At 36.7% G+C, this 26,761-nt stretch overlaps 1 protein-coding gene across 9 annotated transcripts in view; it reads right to left on the minus strand.

The window, feature by feature from the left end:
- CLIP4 (CAP-Gly domain containing linker protein family member 4) overlaps window positions 1-26,761 on the minus strand; it is a 118,534-nt gene that overhangs the window by 35,040 nt on the left and 56,733 nt on the right. For all 9 annotated transcript variants that reach the window (XR_010149164.1, XR_010149165.1, XR_010149166.1 and 6 more), the window contains 6 exons: window positions 17,374-17,513; window positions 16,526-16,619; window positions 14,958-15,119; window positions 13,111-13,229; window positions 4,799-5,035; window positions 3,368-3,503 (listed from right to left, as the gene is read on the minus strand). Coding sequence is in view for 6 of the 9 variants with exons in the window: in XM_063789191.1 (XP_063645261.1) it covers window positions 3,368-3,503; window positions 4,799-5,035; window positions 13,111-13,229; window positions 14,958-15,119; window positions 16,526-16,619; window positions 17,374-17,513 (888 nt within the window). In the remaining 3 variants the exon portion in view is untranslated. The remainder of the gene's footprint in view (window positions 1-3,367; window positions 3,504-4,798; window positions 5,036-13,110; window positions 13,230-14,957; window positions 15,120-16,525; window positions 16,620-17,373; window positions 17,514-26,761) is intronic.

The raw sequence follows: 26,761 nt of genomic DNA on the forward strand, positions 1-26,761 counted from the left end.
GTCTTGAACTGGAAAAATCAAGAGACATTCACATAAATATAGTAGTTACAAATACAGACATTAATATCAGACAATACAGCTAAAAGAGTTGAAAAAGTTCTTGCTTAGTTCTAAGGAGCAGGATTTGAGGGCAGAGAAAAACAAGCTAAGAGAGAGTTTTGTAATAAGCCTTGCCGTACAATCTGACTTTAGTAAACTAAGTATATGTATTCACTTTGGCAATTATTAAAAGACATAAAAACAGTAATACCACCAAGTATTAAAACTTATCATTTTCTACAGTTCAAAAAATCTAATAGGTATGAGAATGAACAGATCAATAGAACAAAACAAGCCTGAAATATACCATAGCATTGATAAGAACTTAATCTATAATAAAAGCAGCACAACAAGCCAAAGGGAAAAGATGACAGATTTAGAAAGAGAGAAAACCATTGTTGAGAAATTCCTTGGCTTCTGATTAGCCAGGGGATTCCCCAGATCCCCTCCCCTCCACCTTAAGTAGCTTAGCTGTGACCTGGGGCTCCCAGGACTGTCAAGGACTATGCCCATTTTCACACAATCCAACACATGACCCCTGCCCCACAACTTGCCTTTAAGTACATACAAGGGGACGGGGGTATCCAGCTTTGTGCCAATCAAGCACGCCTCCCCTTGGGATAATGGGAGTTTGGGAGTCCCCATGAGTTCTGCTGGCAATCTAAATGATTCCATAATTCTGATTTACCTCTGCCCTATGTGTTGCTAAAGGCTTTTGATCCTGCCCTTAGTCTGCTTGACAGGTGGCAAAGTAATCTATCGGAGGAAAATTAAAATTAAATTCTTAACCTCAAACTACTAACCAAATAAATTCCAAATGGATTACATAATTAAGTATAAAAATTAAAACATTTACATTACAGCTAGACAGGAGGAATAAGTTCTAGTGTTCTGCAGCACTGCGAGGTGAAGATGGTTAACAACAATTTATTGTATATGTTCAAAAAGCTAAAAGAGGATTTTGAATGTTCTCAAATAATAAATGTTTGAAGTGATGGATATCCTAATTACCCTGATTTAATCATTACACCTTACATTACACAGAAATATCACTCTGCACCCCATAAATAGGTACAATTATTTGTATAAATACAAATATTTAGTGCCAACTCAAAATAAAAGGAAAAATATAAACATTTAAAGAAATATAAAATGTATAATCATTAGATTAGGAAGAATTATCAAAGCATAAAAGCAATATAAGAATTTATAAAAGAAAAGTCTTTAAGCCATAAAACTACATGTCCAAAAAACATTGCAAATGAGGTTCAAAGGCAAATGACAAGCTAGACAAAATATCCATAATAAATAAAGCTTAATATCATAAGTATGTATTTTAAAACTCATCCTTTTTTAAAAAAGACGCACTAATATCCCAATTTTTACTGGGAAAATAACACAAACAGGCAATTGCCAAGAAACATAAAAAATACCTATACTACAACAAAACACTTTAAAAAGTGTTCTATTTCACCACAATAAGAGAAATACCAATTAAAATATAGAAATTTTCATCTGTCAAATTGGAAAAATTAAAGGAAATGGAGCTATTCAAAATCACATTTTCAAACAATATGTAAAGATTTGGGGAAATTACACTAGGATATTAAATAAAAATGCAGAATTTTTATTTTCCTCTTGTTTTCAAATCTTACACAATGAGCATTTTTATAAACAAACAAAAAAAGTTTTAATAGACCAAAAAAATGAGATTCCATCCTAAGTGTGTGATGAAAGGAAACTAGTAATTTTGATAAATGCGTGATAGCAAACAGCTCTCATCTGTTGAGTGCTTACAGGGAATCACACACTGTTCTAGGTGCTTTATACTTTTACCAACACATTTAATTCTTGCACTAGTCCTTATGATAGTGTCATCCCTATTTCACAGAAGACAAACTGAGGCACAAGAAGACAAACTGAGGCACAAGAAGAGAAAGACAGTCACATAGCTGGTAAGTAAAGAAATCAAATCACACACAAGCAGTCAGACTCCAAAGTCCATCTGCTTCATCATGATCATACCACACCACCTCACCATCAGACCACAAGATGAATACTACACAATCATGGAAAATAATGTTCTAAAAGAATATTTCATTTCAAGGAAAAGTATTCACAACATAGTAAGTGACTACAAAATCAAATTGAAATCAACAGACAGGATAGGTGTGTGTGAGAGAGAGGAAGAATAAATTTACCTAAACATGTCAGAAAGAATTTACTTAAACATTTGCCAGAATTTACTTAAACATTTGTCAGAAAGAGAAAGAAACCTCGCAGAGTTTCAAAGAAACCTCAGGAATGCGGTCATAAAGTTGGCCTTGCTTGATTTTTCCAGTTTTCCAAGTTCTTCATGACCTCCAGAGCTCTGTACTTCCTTGATAACCAAGTCCCTTCCCTGGCCATGACACTACTAGGTGCAGGATTTGAGGGAGGTCTGCAGAGCTGGGCGTGCCCCTGGTTAGAGACCTTCTCCCAATCACTATACTGCTGGCAGCAAGAATCAAGGGCAGCCCAACAGCTCACAGCCTACTAACGAAAACACCCCTCTCATCACTGTCTCCCCACTAAAAGCCACCCAAGAGACCAGTCCCAAGAAAGACACTTTCCCAAAAACATCATTGAGACAATTCCATCAGACGACCTCTTCACCAGTCACTACTAGACACCCTCCTAAACCTTTCCATCATGGCCTCTGAAATTCATGGTTGGCCAGGCACAGTGGCTCATGCCTGTAATCCCAGCACTTTGGGAGGCCAAGGTGGGCAGATCACCTGAGGTCAGGAGGTCGAGACCAGCCTGGCCGACATGGTGAAACCCTGTCTCTACTGAAAATACAACAATTATCCAGCCATGGTGGCAAGTGCCTGTAATCCCAGCTACTCGGGAGGCTGAGGCAGGAGAATCGCTTGAACTTGGGAGGCAGAGGTTGCAGTGAGCCGAGATCGAGCCACTGCACTCTAGCCTGGGTGACAGAGCAAGACTCCATCTCAAAAAAATAAATAAAATAGTGTAAAGCTGCACCTGATCTAATGCGAGGCTAACTCTTATACTGAAATCCATTTCCCTTTCAAGTTTTTCAGGACTTTCCTCCTGTAAGTGTCCCCTTTCTCTCCTGCAACCACCATTTCTCCCTCTCACGTCACCTCTCGTCAGTGTAAATAAATATAACTATCTCCTATCTTTAAAAAGTCCTCCCTACATCCACATGCCCCTCATTTATCACATAAGAAATCAGGAGAAAAGTTTTATTTAACAACTGTAAAAGAGTAAAACTTGATTATTTTTAATTAATTCTTACCGAGTTAAATAATATCAACCTTACCATACTTGGGGGCACATTTAAAGTACTGGACTTTTCCAACACTTCCATTATTTTTTCCTTCTGGTTCATCCAGTTCAATGCCAGCCCACTGCCCACTTGCAAATTCAGTTGTTCCACAAAATCTTAATGTACCAACCTAAAGAAAATATAAACCAGAATAATTTTGGGGAATTATTGGTAATTCCAAGGGTCCTACTCTTGCAACTTTACTTCACCATGGAAGTTTTTAAAAATTCACTCTCTCAAAGTGAATTTTAAAAATTCGCTCTCTCAACATCACCTTTTTATCCTTGGTAATGTTCCTTGCTCTCACTTCAAAGCAAGGAACATTACCAAGGATGAAAAAGAACATTAAATAATAATAAGGGAGTCAATTTCCAAGACGACATAAGAATCCTAATTAGCTGGATAGTAGCACACACCTGTAGTTCCGGCTACTCCAGGGGCTGAGGCAGGAGGGTTGCTTGAGCCCAGGAGTTCGGGGCTGCAGTGACCTATGACTGTGCCACTGCACTCCAGCCTCGGCAGCAAAGTGAGACTCTTCTCAAAAAAAAAAAAAAAAAAAAAAAAAGGGATATAACTATGTTGGGAAACTCAATATCCAAGCAGGAATTCCCTGTTCCATTCTCCATACCAAGCTCCCTATTAACCTCAATATTAAGAAAAAACTGAAGGGACAGGGCTAGGGGAGGGATAGCATTAGGAGAAATACCTAATGTAGATGACGGGTTGATGGGTGCAGCAAATCACCATGGCACACGTATGCCTACGTAACAAACCTGCATGTTCTGTGCATGTATTCCAGAACTTAAAGTATAATAAAATAATTAAAAAAAGAAAAAACAAGAAAACCTCCCATATGAGATATTTTTAAAAAGCAACTGGCAATAAATGAATACAATATGGAAACAAAAGCTTGGGAGGAAAAAAGGTGTCTGGATGATGGGAGTAGGAGGAGTCCTCTTTTCCACATAAATCCTTATCACCAGGTTACATAATATCTCAGACTGCCCTATTTGTGGGAACCCAAAGACAAACACCCACGAAGAGCAAGGGTCTCCTGTGCTCCATTTCTATGGAGGAGCAGCAGTCAGAGAAGTACCACTGGGGAAAGAGGGGACTGCAAAGATAATCCTCCACCTTAGATCATCCCTTAGCTCATGCCTCTAAATTCACTCAAGAGTTCTACTCCACTCCACTCTTTATTCAAATAAATATGTCTTCTTTATTAAGTTCAAGTAGTTTATATTCTTAAAGCATAACTTAACAGTAAATTCATATCTAAGTTTTACATTTCCCATTAAGCATCTTTCTACCTACATGTTGAACCTTTTTCAAAAACTCAAAACTCTGACCATACTGTCTGTGTCCTTGAACATAGGTCATGGACATAACAACCCTGGCTTCAGAGATTGCAGTTACTTACTGTACCTTCTGTCCTGCAATAACAACACGATCCCCCAACTTCAGGCCAAGTGACGTAAGCATTGCCTTGCCAGTGACATGATCATAATTTGGGAGCATGGCCTTTGAGATGTTACATGACAGAGGCACCGCATCTAGAAGCATCTGCTTGATTTCCTTAGCAGTGGCTGCGGCGTCAGCCATCTCTAACGGCATATCTACTGGGTCTGGAACAACATCAGCAGGGATCTGTCCTTTGTCATTCTACAAATAAAGATAAGAGAAAAATGTTCAACTCTTACTTAGAGCACTAGAAAGTCATATAAAATTTCTGTTGGAAGAATTTTACGTTAAATTCATTCATCATTTGTTTATTCAAAAACATTTCCTGAACACCTACAATATGCAGACACCATTCTAGGTGCTAAAGATCCTACAGTGAAAAAAACACAAGCCCTGCCCTCAAGGAACATTACATTCTGGTGGGAGAGATAGACCATACAACATTAAACAAGTAAATTATATGTGGCATAATAAACAGTCATAAGTGGCCTGGAGGAAAAAAAAAAAAAAACAGGGAAGGGGAATAGGAAATGTGGAGACAGAGATGGTTGTAGGGGAAACTCTTTAGATTAAGTGGTCAGGGAGACCTCACTGATGAGATGCATCTCCACAGAGTTCCAAAGCAGACCAGGGAGGAGCTGTGCAGGTTCTCTGGCAGGGAAAAGCAAGGCGTCCATGTGGGGAACGGTGCTCAGGTCCTAAACGGAGAGCATTCTGCCCGCAGAGGCATGAGAAAGCAAGCTTGGAAACAAAAGTCACAGGACTGATGCTTCCCAGCCCCAGATCCATGGTTCCAGAGCTGCCCTCTTGGCTCTGTGACCTCAGCCCCCTGCCCATTCATGGGGTAACTCAGATTTCAAAACTAGAAACTATGGTTTTGATACTACTAAAACCTGGGCTATAATCAAGAAAAAAGCTCTGTTTTCACTATGACAGAAAGACTGTATCCTGGGATTTGTCCTGTGACAAGATAAAATGGCCAATGACAACCCCACGGTCATTTGCATGGTATATGTATCATCAAAGCCCTATCATATGAATTATCTGTCATCTTACATTCCCTAACCAAAAACCTTAGACTTCATGAGAAATAATTTAGATTGTAATCTTCTTTTAATATAAAGAATAAAGATACTTTTGTTAACTGAGAAACTTTTTTCCCTTTCTTCACTGATACAATCTTCTTCAAATGATCCACATGGAAAAATGAATGAGGCTTTTAGAACACACTTAGTTTGCAATTGCTTCGCATTTTTTTGTTTTAAAATTCAAGTCAGGTTGGTCCTTAGTAAAAATATGGCAAGAAGATATGTTATTAGATGTCTGGGATGATAATGGACTCTTTTAATCCCAGATTTCAAGAAAACATACAAAATACAATAAAGATATATGTTACACTAATGTATACTCTCTAAAAAACAGAGAGAGAAAAATAGGGAAACATAAAAATTTTTAAAATACACCCAGGCTAAGTTGTAAGCTATGCTTACAGTGAATATTTTACTTTGGACTTTTGTTATATCCCCACTTTTTGGAACCTGTCACACACTTCTGTTAATTCCCATACAATTCAACAATCAAAACTTCTGTTTAAAAAAAAAAACCTAAATAATAGTAAGAATAATAAAATAACAATGACAATATCTTCCTAACACAAGAAGGCTTATTCATGATCAATTGTGGAATTCCACTTTCTTCTAAAGTGGTGGCATACCACCAGACTGGACCTATAAAAGATGATTAAGGGAGTTCTACACATGGAAACAAAAGAATAAAACTTGCTACCACAAAAGCATACTTAAGCACATAGTCTATGTTCTTCATAAAGCAACTATACAATTGAGACTAGGAAGCAACTAGCTAACAACACGACAACAGGAACAAAACTTCACATTTCTATATTAACCCTGAAAAAGGTTAATAAAAGATGATTAAGAGAGTTCTAAACATGAAAACAAAAAAATAATACTTGCTGTCACAAAAGCATACATAAGCACATAGTCTATAGACTCCATAAAAGCAACTACACAATCAAGGCTACAAAGCAACTAGCTAACATGAAACAGGAGCTCAACTTCACATATCAATATTAACCCTGAAAATAAACAGCCTAAACACAGCACTCAAAAGACATAGAGTGGGAAATCGGATTTAAAAAAAAAAAAAGACTTGTCCTTCTGCTGTCTTCAAGATACCTATTGCACAGGTAATGACACCCATAGGCTCAAAGTAAAAGGCTGGAGAGAGATCTATCATGCAAATGGAAAACAAAAAGGAGCAGAGGATCACTATTAAACATACTTTAAGCCAACAGCAGTCAAGAGGGACAAAGTAGGGCATTACATAATGATAAAGTGTTCAATTCAACAAGAAGACTTAACTATCCTAAATATACACACACCCAACACTGGAGCACCCAAATTTATAAAGCAATTACTACTAGACTTACAAAAAGATGTAGATAGTCACACAATAATAGTGGGTGACTTCAACACCCCACTGAAAGCATTAGACAGATCATCAAGGCAGAAAACTAACAGAGAAATTTTGGACTTAAATAAAGCACTTGACCAGTTAGACTTAATAGGCATCTAAAGAATACTCCACCCAACAACCACAGAATATAAATGCTATTCTCATTTGCACATGGAACATACTCAAAGATTGACCATGGTCATAAAGCAAGTCTCAACAAATTCAAAAAAATCAAAATCACACCAAGAATCTCTTGGACCACCGTGGAGTAAAAATAGAAATCAATACCAAGAAGAGCTCTCGAAAACCACACAAATACATGCAAACTAGAAAACTTGCTCCAGAATGACTTTTGGGTAAACAATGAAATTAAGGTGGAATTCAAAAAAAATTCTTTGAAACAAATGAAAATAGAGACACAATATACCAAAACCTCTGGGATGTAGCAAAAGCAGTGTTAAAAGTACAAAACGCCTGTATCAAGAAGATAGGGAGGTCTCAACAACCTAACATTGCACCTAAGGGAACCAGAAAAATAAGAACAGACACTTCTCAAAAGAAGACATTTATGCAGCCAAAAAACACATGAAAAAATGCTCACCATCACTGGCTATCAGAGAAATGCAAATCAAAACCACAATGAGATACCATCTCACACCAGTTAGAATGGCGATCATTAAAAAGTCAGGAAACAACAGGTGCTGGAGAGGATGTGGAGAATTAGGAACACTTTTACACTGTTGGTGGGACTGTAAACTAGTTCAATCACTGTGGAAGTCAGTGTGGCGATTCCTCAGGGATCTAGAACTAGAAATACCATTTGACCCAGCCATCCCATTAATGGGTATATACCCAAAGGACTATAAATCATGCTGCTATAAAGACACATGCACACGTATGTTTATTGCGGCACTATTCACAATAGCAAAGACTTGGAACCAACCCAAATGTCCGACAATGACAGACTGGATTAAGAAAATGTGGCACATATACACCATGGAATACTATGCAGCCATAAAAAATGATGAGTTCATGTCCTTTGTAGGGACATGGATGAAATTGGAAATCATCATTCTTAGTAAACTATCGCAAGGACAAAAAACCAAACACCGCATATTCTCACTCATAGGTGGGAATTGAACAATGAGAACACATGGACACAGGAAGGGGAACATCACACTCTGGGGACTGTTGTGGGGCGGGAGGAGGGGGGAGGGATAGCTTTAGGAGATATACCTAATGCTAAATGACGAGTTAATGGGTGCAGCACACCATCATGGCACATGTATACATATGTAACTAACCTGCACATTGTGCACAAGTACCCTAAAACTTAAAGTATAATAATAAAACAAAATAAAAAATAAAAATAAATAAATAAAAACACGTTAAAAAAATAAATAAGAACAAACTAAACCCAAAGCTAGTCAAAAAAATAACTAAAATTGGAGTACAACTATATGAAACTGAAACCAAAAAAGGCATTCAAAGGATCAGCAAAATGAAAAGATGGTTCTTTGAAACAATAAGATTGACAGACTGCTAGCTAGCTAAAGAAAAAAGAAAGATCCAAATAAGCACAATTGGAAATGATAAATATGACATTACAACAATCCCACAGAAATGCAAAAGATCCTCAGAAACTACTGTGAATACCTCTATTCACATAAACTAGAAAATCTAGAGGAAATCTAGAAAATCTAGGAATCTAAATTCCTAGAAACACACAACCTTCCAAGAACCAGGAAGAAAGTGAAACCCTGAACATACCAATAATTAGTTACAAAATTGAATCAGTAATAAAAAACCTACCATCCAGAAAAAGCCCTGGACCGAATGGATTCACAGCCAAATTCTACCAAACATACGAGGAGGAGCTGATAACAATCCTACCAAAATGATATGAAAAAACCAAGGAGGAGGGATTTCTCCCTAATTCATTCTATGAAAGCAGTATCATCTTGATACCAAAATCTGGCAAAGACACAACAAAAAAGAAAACTACAGGCCAATATCCCTGATAAACACAGACACAGAAAACCTCAAGTTACTAGCAAACCAAATTCAGCAGCATACCAAAAAGATAATTCACCGTGATCAAGTCATGCAAGGAGGTTCAACGTATGCAAGTCAATAAACGTGATTCACCACATAAACAAAATTAAAAACTGTATGATCATCTCAATAGACACAGAAAAAGCAATCAATAAATTCCAACACCCCTTCATGATAAAAAAAAAAACCTTCAACAAATTAGGCATTGAAGGAACATACCTCAAAATACTAAGAGCCATCTATGACAAACACACAGCCAACATCATACTGAACGGGCAAGTTGGAAACATTCCTCCTGAGAATTGGAACAAAACAAGAATGTCCACTCTCACTACGCCTATTCAACATAGTACTGGAAGTCCTAGCCAGAGTAATTAGGCAAGAAAAAGAAATAAAAGGCATCCAAATAGGAAAAGAGGAGGTCAAATTACCTCTCTTCACCAACAATATGGTTCGATATGTAGAAAATTCTAAAGGTTCTGCCAAAAAAAACCTCCTAGACCTGATAAACAACCTCAGTAAAGTTTCAGGACACAAAATCAATATATGAAAATCAGTAGCATTTCTATACACCAATAACACTCAGGCTGAGAACAAAATCAAGAACACAATTCCATTTACAACAGCCACAAAATAGTAATAAAAATACCAAAGAATACATCTAACCAAGGAGATGGAAGATCTCTACAATAACTATGAAACGCTGCTGAAAGAACACAAACAAATGGAAAAACACTCCATGCTCATGGACTGGAAGAATCAGTATCATTAAAATGTCCACATTGCCCAAAGCAATTGACAGTTTCAACAGTCTTCCTATCAAATTTCCAACATCGTTTTTCACAGGATTAGAAAAAACTGTTCTAAAATTCATATGGAGCCAAAAAAAAAAAAGAGCCCAAATAGCCAAAGCAATCCTAAGCAGAAAGAACAGAAGCCAGAGGCATCACATTACCTGACTTAAAATTATACTACAAGACTCCAGTAATCAAAACAGCATGATATTGCTAAAAAAATAGACATATAGACCAATGAAACAGAATAGAGACCCCTGAAATAAAGCCACACACAACCAACTGATCTTTGACAAAGCTGACAAAAATAAACAGTAGGGAAAGGACACTCTACTCATAGATGGTGCTGGGAAAACTGGCTAGCCATATGCAGAACAATGAAACTGGACCCCCACTACTCACTATATACAAAAATTAACTCAAGATGGATTTAAAATTTAAATGTAAGACCTCGAACTACAAAAATCCTAGACGAAAACCTAGGAAATACTCTTCTAGGCATTGGCTTAGGCAAAGAATTTGGGACTAAGTCCTCAAAAGTGAAGGCAACAAAAACAAAAATTGTCAAACAGGACCTCATTAAACCAAAGAGCTTCTGCACAGCAAAAGAAACTATCAACAGAGTAAACAGACAACCTACAGAATGGGTAAAAATACAAACTATGCATCCAACAAAGGACTAATATCCAGAATCTATAAGGAATGTAAACAAATCAACAAGAAAAAAAATCCCATTAAAAAGTGGCAAAGAAAGTGAACAGACACTTCTCAAAAGAAGACATACAAGCAACCAACAAATATAAAAAATGCTCAACATCACTAATCATCAGAGAAATGCTAATCAACACCACAATGAGAGACTATCTCACACCAGTCAGAATGGCCATTATTAAAAAGTCAAAAAATAACATGTTGGTGAGGTTGTGGAGAAAAGGAACATTTATACACTGTTAGTGGGAATGTAAATTGGTTCAGCCCCTGTGGAAAGCAGTGTGGAGATTTCTCAAAAAACTAAAAACAGAATTACCATTTGACCTAGTAATCTCATTACCGTACACACCCAAAGGAAAATAAATTATTTTACCAAAAAGACACTGCACTCATATGTTTTTCACAGCACGATTCATAATAGCAAAGCCATGGAATCAACCTAGGTGCTCATCAGTAGTGGACTGGATAAAGAAAATGCAGTACATATACGGCATACTACACAGTCATTTAAATAATGAAATCGTGCCCTTTGCAACAACATGGATGCAACTAGAGGCCATTATCCTAAGAAAATTAATGCAGAAACAGAAAACCAAATAATGCATGTTCTCACTTATTAGTGGGAGCTGAACACTGGGTACACACAGACATAAAGATGGGAACAACAGACACTGAGACCCCTAAAGACAGGAGGGAGTGTGGGAGGGAAGGAGGTGGGGAAGGGCTAGGGCAAGGGCTGAAAAACCACCTATTGGGTACTATGTTCACTGTTTGGGTGACAGCATCAACAGAAGCCCAAACCTCAGCACCAGGCAATATAACCTATTTCACAAACCTGTACATATACTCCCTGAATCTAATATTTAAAATAAAAATTAAAAAATAAGACGGTGGCTATCAAAGTATGGTCTGAGGGCTACTACTGACCCATATGTTTACCTTTTTTTTTTTAAGTAGTTATTTTCAAAATATGGCAACCTATTAATCTGCTTCTGGCCTAAATTGGTAATTTAGCTCAATAACGTATCTCATGGCATCCTAACAAATTCAGAACATTGTCCCCACTAATGGGGCTTTGTCAACAGCTGTACCAACAAAAGCAAACACCTCCCCCCTTCACACTCCAGCTGGACTGAATGATCATCTCCTAGGCTTCTTGCATGCTACTCTCTCTGCCTAAGATGCTTTCCTCACCCTCCCTTCAGTACCTGTTTAATTCTTGCCTATGTAAGCACTTCAGATGTTACCCCTGTTGAAGCCTTGGGAAGACGACCCCATGGCCCTCTGCCACCCCCGCCCATCATGTCACACTGAATTAGCACACTACAGTAAAACTGACTGTTTCCCTGTCCCACCTCCCCTCTGCAAGACATTCTTTTTGAGGGCAAGGGCTTTATCTACATTATTGTAGTATTCTCCCAGTGCCCAATAACCAATATAGTCAGAAGGGAGGGAGGGAGGAAGAGAAGAAATTAAAAGTTGGCGGGTAATCAAGGGGGTTAAACAGAAAGAAAACTGGCAAAGAAGTAGGGAAAATGGGAAAAATAGGAAAGGGAAGGGAAGACAGGTGTTTTGAATACTGCACACTATCTGCCGCTCACACACATCCCTTCAAGGGAAAGTATAACACAATTAAGAATACCTGCCAGAGCGAGTTATTGTTATTAATATAAAGAAAGGGAAAACAGAACACTTTCTGAAAAAAAAACAACAACAACAACAACAAATGATCTGAAGACTATGAAATTCAATCCTGTGTAACTCTGTAAATTAGTGAAATTTTACTATTAAAAAATACACTTTTCCTTTAAACATTTCATTTTCAAAGGCTTACTTCATCCCTAAATGGGTATTTAACTTTCCGAAATGAATTTTCTTTCCAAAAAAATTTAGAATATGATTTAACAGAAAAATATAACTGTAATATATGTATTGCTACTTAACAGCTGACTTTTCATAAATACATCAAACTCCTAAATGAAAGATACTTAAAGATTATGACACTTAAAGGAAGACTTTACTTTCCTGAATGGGACTTATCAATATAAAAGGAAATTTATCATTATGCCTTAAATTTATTTACAATAAAGATCATCATCACTCTTTATATGTGGCACAAAGATATAAATTACTTGCTCATGTAACAGTTCTTCTATTAATAACATTCAGATTCAACATTTTACCAGAAAGTAAGATTTCTTAATTCTTTTAATATTTTTCACTTTTAATTTAACCTCTTACCCTAAATGCAGGATTTGCTCCCTGCTCCAAGAGGCACTTCACAGCACCTGCACACAAGTTGTATGCTGCAATATGCAAAGCTGTTCCAAAATTAAAATCACTGCAAGTGGCATCCACATCTGCAATTAAACATCACAAGTATATTAACTAAAAGTTTAAACTTAGCTATCATAATTTAAAAGAAGACAAGGCTTTGGGAGGAGGGACTTATATCATTTATAAGACTTAAGTCAACCCACTAGAGGCATGATTTCACAATAGAACAAAATCTTTATATTACAATCTAGTTAAAATAAGCAGTTGATTATTAGTACAATAAAATTCATTATAAGATGGAGTGATATTATCTTGGATTTTCAAACTAAAACATATTTTAAAACAATTAATGGCAAAAATTCATATCTGTAAAAGTAACAGCTTATCACAATCTCCCATTAAGTCTGTTGCATATTTGCCACGACAACTACAGTGAGGTAGAGTAGTAGAGTTTAGGTCAGGGGTCAGCAACCTATGACTCAGAGGCCAAATCCAGCCCACCTGTTTTTATAAAGTTTTATTAGAACACAGGCACACTCATTCATTTACATATCCTCTGTGGCTACTTCCATGCTACAACTATGGAACTGAGTAGTTTCATCAGAGACCATATGGTCCAAAAAGTCTAAAGTATTTAGTAGCTGGCCCTTTACAGAAAAAAAACGGCCAATACCTGGTAGGTAAAACAAAGCAGAATTTTCAAAGTAGTTAAAGTCTAATTAAGCATAGAAATGCTTACCTATAAATTGATTCATAATACTCTACTGAACAAATGAATTTGAATTTCATAATGAGAAAAGTAATCTTGCAACTCTAAGGACATGTTAATAACTTTTAGCATAGCATCATATGTTATACTTAAATACAGGAAATCCTCCAGATTTGGGAATCCCATCTTGAGTATTTTCGATAACAAGGGTTTAAATATACCTCTGGTTCTGCAAATCCTACCCTCAACTAAACAACACCACACCCACATACCCTTCCTACAACTGCAAACCACCCAGATATACTCGACAAACTCTCTTGAATTATTAAAGACACAGTAGTGTAGACAGAGGCTTTCTTCCCAACATCACTTAGAAACTGAAAAGGTAGAATTTTAAAGAGAAAATGGACAATTATGCAGATTGGAGGTTAGAAATGAACATTCTGGGAAATTTATCTATTGAATCTCTGAAGCATGTTCCTACAATGGGGAAAATATTGTACACTTTAACTTAACGTTAATACTATTTGCTTGCTCTCATATTTTTCTAAAAAAGAAAGAAAAGAAAATTGGCCCCCAAGAGAACCAGAGAGAAAAATCAAAATACCAGGACTGTGACTTAGACATTCAGATCTTCAATTTCAGGATATCACCATCAAAACAGGGAAAAAAACTGAAATATTATCCCTTAAGTTGAATTATATAATTTCAGAACCAAATGCCATCTAAAATAAATATTATTTACTATTCCAATCTCTGAAGACCTTATTACTCTATTTCTGGCTACCCAAGCAAGGCAAAAGAATCATAAACCACGTAGAATCAATTATATAAAACATCCGTGTTATACTGGAGAACTTAGAGATATGAAAACCCAGAGAACACTCTTTCATTTTGTATCTCTCTGTACTAATCCTTTTGTAGAAAAGATAGTAATTAATACTCAATAAAGAAATTTTAAACTATCTCAGAAATAAAATGGAGTAGAAAGGCATATGAAACAAGATGGATTAGAAGGAAAAAATATCCTTGAATTATAATTTTTATGCCACCACTAAAGTGTTCAGTTAATAATATCTAAAGGTGATCTTATAATACTTGCCTTTTGGTTTCGATGTTTTCAAAATCACTCTTATAAGTTCAGGGACATCAAAATAAGCAGCATAATGCAAAGCATTCATGTTTGTCCAGCGACTCCGCAAACTAATGTCTGCTCCCAGGTCAATAAGCTGAGTTGCAAATTTTACAGCTGTTTCCACATCACCTAAAGAAGATTTTCTAAATTACTTTCCTTTAGTACAAATTTTAAGTTCCAATGGATGGCTACCAATTGCCTCATTTAAAAAGCCAAAGCAAACAGTGCACTGTATAGACACACTTCAAAAATTTCACTTGCAAGAATTGATCCTAAGAAAATAATCATACTCAGGGATACAGATAAACACTTGGCTGCAAAGATGCTCATCACTGCACTCTTATTATTAATTCTAAAAAATCCAAAAAGTATAATAAGAAATTGGTTAAATAAATTGAGACACACATAGAATGCTATGAAGCCATCAACAACAACACAGCAGATCAGTGCTCCCCCAAACGTGTTCCGTGGACCACTGGCAGTCCCAAATTGCAATCCGTGTGTACCTTTTATTGCTTTTCCCTATTTAATATGTCTTCTCATTATGTTAACTAAAATGTAGTCTTCTGCCTTTTATTCTTTCCTCTTTTTTAAAGACAGAGTCTTGCTCTGTCACCCAGATTGCAGTGTAGTGATACAATCACAGCTCACGCCAACCCTAAACTACTGGGCTTACACGATCCTCCCACCTCGGCCTCGCAAGCAGCTGAAACTCTAGGCATGCACCACCATGGTTGGCTAATTTTTCAATTTTTTGTAGAGACAAGGTCTCACTATGTTGCCCAGGCTGGTCTCAAACTCTTGGCCTCAAGCAATCCTCCTGCCTGGGCCTCCCAAAGTGTTGGGATTACAGGTGTAAATCATCATGCCTGGCCAGTTTTATGCCATTTGAAAAATATTTGGGCTTATATTTTATGGCTTTATTTTATTTTGTATTATAAATTCATTTTTATTTTATTTTGTGAAAGTATCAGTTCATGATGAGTTGTGAGGGGAAAAAGGAGTCCATCACCACCAGTAGCTTCAGCACCACCACATCAGACTATTGAAACAAGGAGAGACAATCACAATATATAGTTAAGTAAGAGATGCAGGTTTATACAATGACAAAAAGCACAAGAGAGTAACAATTTTGGAAAATATGCACATATGTTACATATGTAGGAACAGACCTTAGGTCTCAAGACTGGGCTCTTAAGATTAGGGATCAGTATGCAAAGACTGACCTTGGACTGTCAAACCTTGTTATAAACCCTCAGAAAGATTTTAGGGTGTTAGTAGTTACTCTCATCTATTATGCAATCAGGCATGAGGCCTGATCCAGAAAAGTTAAGAGGTATCAGGAGGGTATAAAGACCTCCTTGATTAAAGGGAATATGGTTTTTGGAAGGACCTAACTGAATCCTCAACTCTTCAGGCAATATTATCATCATCAGCTGGGTGCCTTCCCCCGGACAATATATGGGCATAAATATAGATTATCTAAGCACAAGTGCAGATGACATAAGCAACTGATAGATTTACCACACACTTACCAATACCATGAGCTCCAGATTTGCAGGTATAATGTAAAAGAGTCATATCTGTCAATCCATCTCTATCATTCACATTGCAACCTCTCTTAAGAATCTGAAGCAGTCAAGGAAAATATGGTTACAACCTAACTACTGAGGTACCTATTGCTTTCAAACCAGTGCTGAGGAACCAAGTTAGTCTATCATATCTGAATTACTTGACAGTAAAATGTATAGACAGTATGAGCATATCTTAAGGGTAAATTTTTAAATCTGTACTCAACAACAATAATGAAAACTGAACTTGTCAGCAGGCTGAAGGAAATTCTTAAAGATTATTCCAAAGGTAATCTGGCACTCCAAATATGTTCCTCTCAAAAATGAGCAAAATTTTATTTCTATGCGTGTAATGATATTTGAAAAAAGTATAAGCACTCTCTTCCTACAACACAGCAACATACTGGTCAAGGAACCCTCCCTCAAAAAATCTAATATTCTTAAAGACTACATTCAAGCCTATATATTTACCAAACCACCCAAAAGTGTAAATAGAACATGATGGTAATCAAATCCCTTTATGAAATGCATAAAAGTTTACAAAATTAATTTTTACAAAGAAGGAAATATGAAAAATGCCCCTCCCTGCACCCGCCAGGAGTCTACAAATGTCAGAAGTACAGAGCATGAAGAAATAATCAGAAGAATATATAGTATTAACTCACTGCCCCATGAAAATCCTGGAAATACAAATAAATATCAGAACCTTTAAAAGGTTTCTCCTTTATTACCATCTTCCTTTCAGATGGGGAAAAAATCTATACCATTAACAATCCTAACAATGCAAAACTTAAAATGTAAGAATTCCTTACCTCATTTCCAATAATGTCAATGTTTTGTTGGACCTGAGGAACCCACTGTCTCAAAATGGCAAATAATTCTGAAACTGAAGTTTTGGGATCAAAAAGAATTTCCTGGCATGATGCATCATTAGGATCAAAGAAAGAAAATTCTGAAATAAAAAAAAGATGCAAATTAAATTTACTAAAAGTTTCAAATAAATATATTGAAAATAATAAACAATAAAACCAAGGTTCAAATGATACAAATATTTTAGATGCTAAAAAAAAGCAGAAGTATCTAAATAAGGAAAATATTATGAACATTTGCTGAGCACTTACTAAATACTTTAAAAATCCTCACCAACACCTTACCTGGTAGGTATTATTCTCATCTTGCACATGAGGAAAGCAAAGCTCAGACTAAATAATACCAGCTCAACATCGCACAGCTAGTAAGTGGCAAATCTGGGGTAGAAAACCAGGTCTGTCTCCAAAGTCTATCTTCTTTCCTCTATTATTCTACTTGCTGAGGTAACTCACCATTGAGCTTGGATTGTAACAGCATGCATAAGTAGTGGGACTCATTGAGGTTTTTTTGTTTTTGCTTTCTTCTTTGCATTTATATATTTTCCAAAATTATACTATGTACACATAGTTCTTACTTCTAGAGTCAGCATAACTAAAAGATGAGAGGCACCAAACTAAAGACACATATACAAGCAGAGCAGCAGTCCATCAGAAGAGAATCAGAAAGACTGAACTGAAATGAGATAACATTTGTAATCTTGGACAACAAAATGGTCCTGTTAGGCAAAAATCAAAACAGAAGCCAAGACAAACCGTGGCCTCTGAGCCAGTCCTACCCCCAGCTCAGGAAAACCTGTAAGGACCTATTCTCCAAAACACCTACTTAAACTGCACATGAAGCTTGAGCTTCATTTCTTGGTCAGCATGACTCAGCACATTGCAGCAAATCAGTAATGACTAAACTAACCCACTCATTCTAACCAGTGAGAATTAAGCTATATGAATTTCCTTTTCTAGGCTTTATAAACCTTACTATAACCTTAGTGAGACAAGCTTCTTGCCACTTTTGATTTGGAAGTCTCCCTATTTGCAGTTTTTTACTCACTTAATATTTATATTAAGAAAAGCACCCTGAATTTTCTTTTGACAGTTTTTGATGTCAGAAGCAGGATCAGAAGACGACCCCTGTGAAGCCCCAAGGCCAGTAACTAGGTGCCGGTACCCAGGGCCGCGGCACTGGCTGCTCTCTCACCCAGCCATGGAGTTCTAGAGTAAGTCTCTTTTGAATCTGAGCTCTCCTCCTTCTGTGTAGAACTCTCCAATTATGCTGAACAACCTTTGCTGAAACTTCTCAGGAAGTCAACCTACTCTGTTCAAAAAGGGGAAGGGTGAAACACATGATTCCCTGTGTTCCAGAGCAGCTGCTGAAAAAAGAATCCTTAATAGTTAAGACCTTTCAGAGAATCTAATGCAAAGATGGGGTCCAAAAACACTGTGGATCAGAATCTTGTGAACTTTACAAAGTTCACAAGAAAAAATAGGTGAACTTTACAAAGAATAATTTGCAATTTCAGTGACCACTTCGGAGAACCTTTAATTTAGGTAAGATAGTCAGTCTGCCTTTGGGAGTGCCCTTGAAGAAGGAGTATCCTAAGCCTTTCGGAGACAATGGAATGCATTCTTTGATTTGTATGCAGAAGCTTCTGAACACAAAATGACTCAAAAATAGCTTCTCTAAAAGCATCCCTACAGCACTCAAATAAAAAAAAAAACTTCACTAAAAAGCTGTAGCCATCTGAGCAGGTAACCTTGACTTGTTCCATCTCTCAGAGGTACAATTTGGATCCAGCTTCTTTTATAAACCAGTAAGCTTTGTATTATTTTAATTGACACATGGCTAAAATTTGGAAATGAAAGCTATAAGATTTCTGTGTCTGTCTGTATACACAAACAGACACAGAGATCTTATAGCTATGTATGTTCAACAGACATAAGTAAAAACAAGTGCTTATATAAATTAAGTATTCCTGAAAACTCTCAGAAAAATAGGAACTAATCCAAATGCTTTTCAAGTTCATGTGACTTGGGTAATTTTCAATAAACAAAAACACTGTTGGTTTAGTTTAAAAAACCAATATGCCTTCAGGGTTGTCAGCATTAGACATAAGGCAGACGTACAACTTTGATTCTATGTCGGTCTACTAGTCAAATAAGCTCATGTTAGACAAGTGAATTACAAATAAGCTTCTGCTATCTCTATGTTACAAAATTTCTCAGCAAGAAAAACAAGATGATGCTTAGCTATTTAATGTCTCATGAAATTTTCGTAAGTAATCCAAGCATAATTGTTCAAAACAAGTGAATTAAATCAATGTAAGTCCACATAAGATAAATACTGAAACATTAATTGCTGAACATAAGTTTATCTACTTTCGGACAGAGAAACTAAAGATACCTGGGTGTGTTAGTAAACATGTCCTGTGCTACACTGAAAAATTATATGGAAACGTGCTTCTAGAAATTATGGTGTATTTACATAGATTTCTCAATCTACAGAATGCTAGCGTGACAGTCGAGAAAAAATGTGAAGTAGGAAGATATGTTTTTTGTTGAAAAAGAAAATGAAGGAAAAAAACAAAATGGCTATAGGAAGTTGAGAAGAGGGAGAGAGAATCTTGTGTGATTACGCTGGCTAAAATTGAATGAATCTATTATCATTCATATCAAAATAATGCATAACTAGCATTTCAGCTCCTGTTAAAATGACTAAACTTTCTTGGAGTATGGGCCTGCTCTTGATGGGAGATTGTGAAAGGTTTTTCTTTAACTTTTGAATGGTCTGCCTAGAAAGCAAAGATTCTGTATTTTGTCAAGATAATTTCCTGTGCTTCGTGCTGTCTTTGATTAAGTTTCTCTCTCAAAAAGTCAAGGGGTTTTGGTCTTTTGTTTTTTTTTTTTTTTTTTAACAACTACATGGCTTTCTCTGTATTTGCCTTTGAAATCTTTGTCACTTTGGTTAAATGGATAACTAAATACCTGTAATCCTATTTAATCAAGTGCTTTGAATCTTGAATCTTTTGGGTATTCTTTTTATAAACGTCCCAAAAATCAAATTCTGAATGAAGTCTTTTCTGACCTTAGACTAACTCTGGGATTTTTCAACGGCCCCTAGAAAATCTTGTTCTATTTCTTTAAAAAAAAAAAAAAAAAAACACAGACATTAAACTAATTAAGCATCTTTGCATGGGAAGCATTGTCAAATAAATGTGAAACTAACTAGGTTTATTTGATATGTGAAACTAACTAGGCTTATTTGATCTATTACACTGCATGAGAAGCATTGTCAAAGGTGATGCTTAACCTTATGTTATTTTTGTATGACTATATTATTAATGTAAGTGTTTTAGAAATTGTATGAAATTCCTAGAAATTGGATATGTTCTGGTATAATTTTATCAGTCATAATTCCAGTTATTATCTTCAAATGTTATAAAATAAATAACCAAATTTCCTTGTCAATTGCATTAAAATGAAATGTCATCAAATCTGTAACTATGGACATTTTAAATCTTTTGCCATCTACAGACAGTGATTTTTTACTCTGATATTTTCCTGAAAGCTTTTGCAAGCATCTGTGATACAAAATTGCAGGAAGATTTACAGAAAAGACTCTGACAAGTACAGGTTTCTGGTAACTTTAAGATCACAGCATTGGACTGGGTAAGAATTTCCAGCAGTCTAATGGAAAACCAATGGATTCACGAGGCTGCTAACCCAAAATCAAGCAGAATAAGAATTACAGGGGACTGAATGAACTGATGAGGGTGATTATAATTTTTATGTCTTTGAAATATTGTGGGTTCTTTAATGTTTGTTTTCTAGAGTTAAAGAATGCCTTTTCTCTTTTCCCTTAAGACCTACAACTTACAGCAATTTGGTGAAGAATACTTTCATAAACAAAAATGAAACACATTTTCTTTTCTCCCTACCCCAACCCCTCCAAAATTCAGAAACGTATTGAGTATTCTTTATTTTCATGGCAATATAAATATTTACATAAGTTCAATGAAAGTTTGTTTCCCCTGTAACAGGACACAATTGGGCAAGTCCTCTGCTTGGCTTCTTAGACTGAAAAGGCTTTTTAAAGTCTAATTTCAGATTCCTTATTACCAGACAGTTTTAAGGAATTCAGATTGACTTTACAAAACCAATAAAGCCCCTTAGATATTATCAAACCTCTGACTGGAATGGCATACTTGAGAATGTGTATATATTCACTATTCTTGCTGCACTTACATATATAATCAGGCCAGCTTAATGAGACAAAACTTATTTTGCAAACAAATTAGCCTGTGATTATCTTTGGTAGAAATGGGAACTGTAGAGAGAAAAATTGTGTTTCCATAGAAAACTCTAAGTACGCCCATTATCAGATTCTAGTCCTGTTTATTGTCTTTGAGGCATTGTCCACCTATAAACTGCACTGGATCCTGAATTCCTCTAGTTTCCTCCAATATCTGGTTACAACCCTCCAAACTAATATTTCCAAATTCTTAAAACTGTCCTTTTCCCCAACCCCTACTGGATGATTTGATGTAAACTTTAGACAAATCGCCATCATGGCTCATGTAAGGAACCTTTGTGCCTGTTTCTGTGGGGGCCACTTAGAGAATTCACCAAAACATCTGATGACATCAACCAAGACATTCAAACTGCAAACCAGGAAAGTCCATCGGTAGAAACTGCCATCCTCATTTCAGCATCTCAAGATGCTCCAAGAGCAAATCTGGAAATCTTCTTAATGCCCTGCCCTCCAGAGGGCTCATTTAAATAACAATAAGTTAGACTTATTAAGTGCCTTGAAGATGCCAGGGACTGTTCTATGAACTTTGTGTATATTAATTTATTTAATCCTCATAACTACCATATGAGGTAGGCACTATTGTTATTCTCATTTTATAGAAGAAGAAACAAAGGGATAGATAATATAAACAATTTGCCCAAAATCACACAACTGGAAAGTGATTGAGTCAGGATTAATGCCAGAATAACCCAGAATGAGAACATAACCTCTAAGCTACAATGCAATAATATATTAACATATCTAACTACATTTGAATTTTCAACTTCCATAAAGGAAAATAAAGTATTTTTTATGCTGTTGCAAGCTTTTGAGATTAAATGAAAAATAGTTTTTATTTTTTTATTTTTTGTAGGGACAGAGTCTCACTCTCTCGCCCAGGCTGGAGTGCAGTGGCCGATCTCAGTGATCTCAGCTCACTGCAACCTCTGCCTCCCTGGTTCAAGCGATTCTCCTCTGCCTCAGCCTCCCAAGTAGCTGGGACCACAGGCGCACGCCACCACACACAGCTAATTTTTGTATTTTTAGTAGAGATAGGGTTTCACCATGTTGGTCAGGCTGGTCTTGAACTCCTAACCTCAGGTGATCCACCTGCCTCAGCCTCCCAAAGTGCTGGGATTACAAGTGTGAGCTACCAAGCCCGGCCTAAAAAAATAGCTTTTAATCAAAAGAAAGTGGGGTGAGGGGAGAAAATGGAGGTGATGTCTACTTTAAGTCAAGATGGAATAATGAGGGCCAAATTTGCCCTTCCATCTGAAACAACCACAACACCAGAGGGAAGAACAATGGTTTTCAAGACACAGGACGTTAGACAATGAAAGACAGTGATCTCTGAGGAATGGAATACAAATGAGAAAAGTCCTACACATGCCCCAGGTAACTGCCTTGAGGGAGTCTCCAGGAGCATAGTTCAGGGGTGGGGCAGGGGGAACCAAGAAAAAGCCCAGCAGACTCGCTGAGTTGAGGAGACAGAGCTAAGTAAGAGTCTGGACTCGCTAAGTTGAAGAGACAGAGCTAAGAGTCTGGACTCACTGAGTTGAGGAGACAGAGCTAAGAGTCTGGGGAACTTGAGGTGGCCAGAGGTCACAGGGCAGAATACAGCAGAGATGGATGCACACACTCCAAGAGAAACCCAGAGACCTGTGCAGGGTCCTCCTCAACTACTCATCATATGCTTGTGAGGAAATACTTGAAGTAAGGGAAAGAACCATCCATAAGGACTACGGGGATTAGTGCCTACTCTCACAAGGAAGATTGAAAAAGAATCCTCATAATTCACACAGCATTGAGTAGAACAGCAGTCCCCAATCTTTCTGGCACCAGGGGCTGGGGTAGGGGGACCAGTACCAGTCCATAGCCAGGGGGTTGAGGGCCCCTGGAGTGGAATTCTCAGTAGTAGGGAATAATTAGCCCCAGGCCAAGAATGGCTCCAGACCCACCTAACAAATCAGAAAAGTAGGACCTCAAAGGGTCCAACTATTTCCAAGTAACTAAACTGTATCCCAGAACAAAGTTCAAGAATACTTACAGGAATACAAAAATATCCAGCATCTAACAAGGTAAAATTCACAATGTCTGGCATCCAATTAAAGATTATCAGGCAAGCAAAGAAAGAGGAAAACATGACCTATAATCAGGGGAATAATAGACCTAGAGTTGACATGGATATTATAATTAATAGAGAAGGACATTAAAACAGTCATTATAACTCTATTCCAAATGTTCAAAGGTGGAGAAGAGACCTGGGCATAAAAAAGAGCCAAAGCAAACTTCAGAGATGAAAACTTCATCTGAAATGAAAACTGCACTGGACAAAATCAGCAGCTAATTAATTAGACACTGCAGAAGGAAAGATTAATGAACTTGAAGATGCAGTAATATAAACTATCCAAAACAAAGAGAAAAAAATGTTTAAATATAAAATAAATCAGTGAGTTATGGGACAACCTCAAGCAGTCTATAATATACACGCAATTACAGTATCTGAAAAGGGGGAGAAGCAGACAAAAAATTGTTTTAAATGATTTCCCAAACTTAATGAAAACTGAAACTCACAGATCCAAGCAGCTCAACCAAACCCAAGCACAAGAACATAGAGAAAACAATACCTAAGCACATAATAGTAAAATTGCTCGAAATAAAAACTCTTTAAAGCAGCCAAAAAAAAGACGTTACATCTAGAGAAACAAAAATGACAGCAGAAACAATGCAAATGGGAAGAGAGCAGAGCAAGATCTTTCAAGTACTGAAAGGAAACTACCAACCTGTAATTCTAAACCCAGCAAACACATTTTCAAAAAAATAAGGTAAATAAAGATGTTTTCAGACATAAAACAGCTGAAAGAATTCATCACTGGCAGACCAGCACCATAAGAAACATTACAGGAAGTGCTTCAGGCGGAAGGAAACGGTATCAGATGGAAATCTGGACCTACACTCACAAAGGAATGAAGAGCACTAGAAATGGTAACTATATGGGTAAATGAGATTTTTTTATATTATTTAAATTTGACAGATAATTCAATGTTTAAGCAAAATATATAATAAGGTATTTTGGTATTTATAATGTATATAATGTGTATTCTGCATGAACTGATTCTGAAGGCATTTCAAAGCAAAAGATTCCAAAAATTGTTATGCAAGAACAGTACATAGTTTCACAGGGTAATCACCTTGAGAGTCAACACTGAATCACATGCCTCAACTCTGGTTTCTGTGGACTGGTTTCTTTTTGTTTCTTGGTTTTACACTCATTAGTTGGTATTACATAAAAATTCCCTATGGGGGCCTACATGACCCCGCATGACCTGGCCGGTGTCTTACTCTCCAATTCCGTCTCCTCCCACTCTGCCATCAATCACTTTGCTTCTCAGCCACAAAGACCTTCCATTAATTCTTAGGATATACCAAGGTCTTCCCTCAACACTGTGCCTTTAGTTTTCTGTTTTTCTTCCTGGAACACTTCTTCCCAGGCTCTTCTCACAGCCAGCCTCTTCTGATTCTCTGAATGACCACCCCATCTAAAGCAGCTGCCTTGCCCCCATTGTTCTCTATCACAGCACCCTGTTTCTTTCTTCCACAGAATTCATTATGACCTATTTTTGCTTTGTCTATTCATTTGTTTGTTTACTGGTCTTCCCTATAGAAGACCTGTCTTGGTCACTGATATCTCCAGCATCCAGGACAGTCCCTAGCACACAAGAGGCCCTCAATAAATACTTGCTCAATAAATGCAATTATATATGCCGCTTTTCAAGGGGAGACTGACCACAGTGTACCAAGAAAGCAACTACGATGAAAAGGGTCTAGAAATCCTGACAATGAGAAACTGGTGAAGGAACCAGAAATGTGTAGCCTAAGGAGGTTCAGGCTAAGTTAAAATGTTCAAACTATCTGCAGATACTTAAAGGCTATCCTATAAAGGAATTTGTGCCATGTATCAAACTAGAATCACTTGGCCAAAATTTCAAGGAGACCAATTTTGAGTCAACGTACGAAAACAATTTTATTACAACTAAAGCTTTTTAACAATAAAATTAACTATTTTGTTAGTTTCCCACTATTGAAGACATGCAAGAGGTTAGATGGTTATCTGACAGAGATCCTGAAAATATGATGTCTACACAGGGAGGTGAGTGGGGAAAGGTTCATAAGAGTCTATAAAAACCTATAAATACTAAGACTACAATGCTTTTTTTTTTTCTTTTTTTTTTCTTTTTTTTTCTTTTTTTTTTTTGAGACAAAGTCTCACTCTGTGGCCCAGGCTGGAGTGCAGTGGTGCGATCTCAGCTCACTGCAACCTCTGCCTCCTGGTTCAAGTGATTCTCCTGCCTCAGCCTCCTGAGTAGCTGACAATATAGGCGCACACCACCATGCCTGGCTAATTTTTGTATTTTTAGTAGAGACGGGGTTTCAACGTTTAATTCCAGTTATGCAAAATGTCAATATCCATTATTACCTTTCATTCAATGTATTTATTCAACAATCATTGAGCAACTAATAACAAATGACTATATTAGCCTTTTTGAGATAAACAAAAATAAAATGATTGTTCTCCATCCCAAAGTGCTACAATATAGGAAAGAAAATAAGACAATTAGAAGTCAAGATGGAGTGAGACAAGTATCATACCTAAGGTACAATGCACAAGGTTCAAGGTTTCCCCTGCGTAACTGATTTTGTTATATCTGAAAATAAGCCCAGTTGATTACTGCAAAACGTGCAGATAACTCCCAAGATCAAGGCACAGGTTTTATATAATACTTCTGACAACTGGTCTAGGTAAGCTGCTAAAGAATCTGAACACACACACACAAAAAAGAAACTTGGAGATGAGGAATTACTATACTACAATGAATATGACTAAAAAGACAAATTCTCAGTCCAATAACTTTATATCTACTAATATCTACTAATATGTAAAAATTGTATGATCTCTACCTCCAAAAACAATTTGAAATGGTGAACCAACATTTTACTTGAAAAACTCTAAATTGGAAATTTAACAATTCTATCAAATTTATCTCCTGG

This window comes from Pan troglodytes, chromosome 12, assembly GCF_028858775.2.
Source record: "Pan troglodytes isolate AG18354 chromosome 12, NHGRI_mPanTro3-v2.0_pri, whole genome shotgun sequence".
NCBI lineage: Eukaryota > Metazoa > Chordata > Mammalia > Primates > Hominidae > Pan > Pan troglodytes.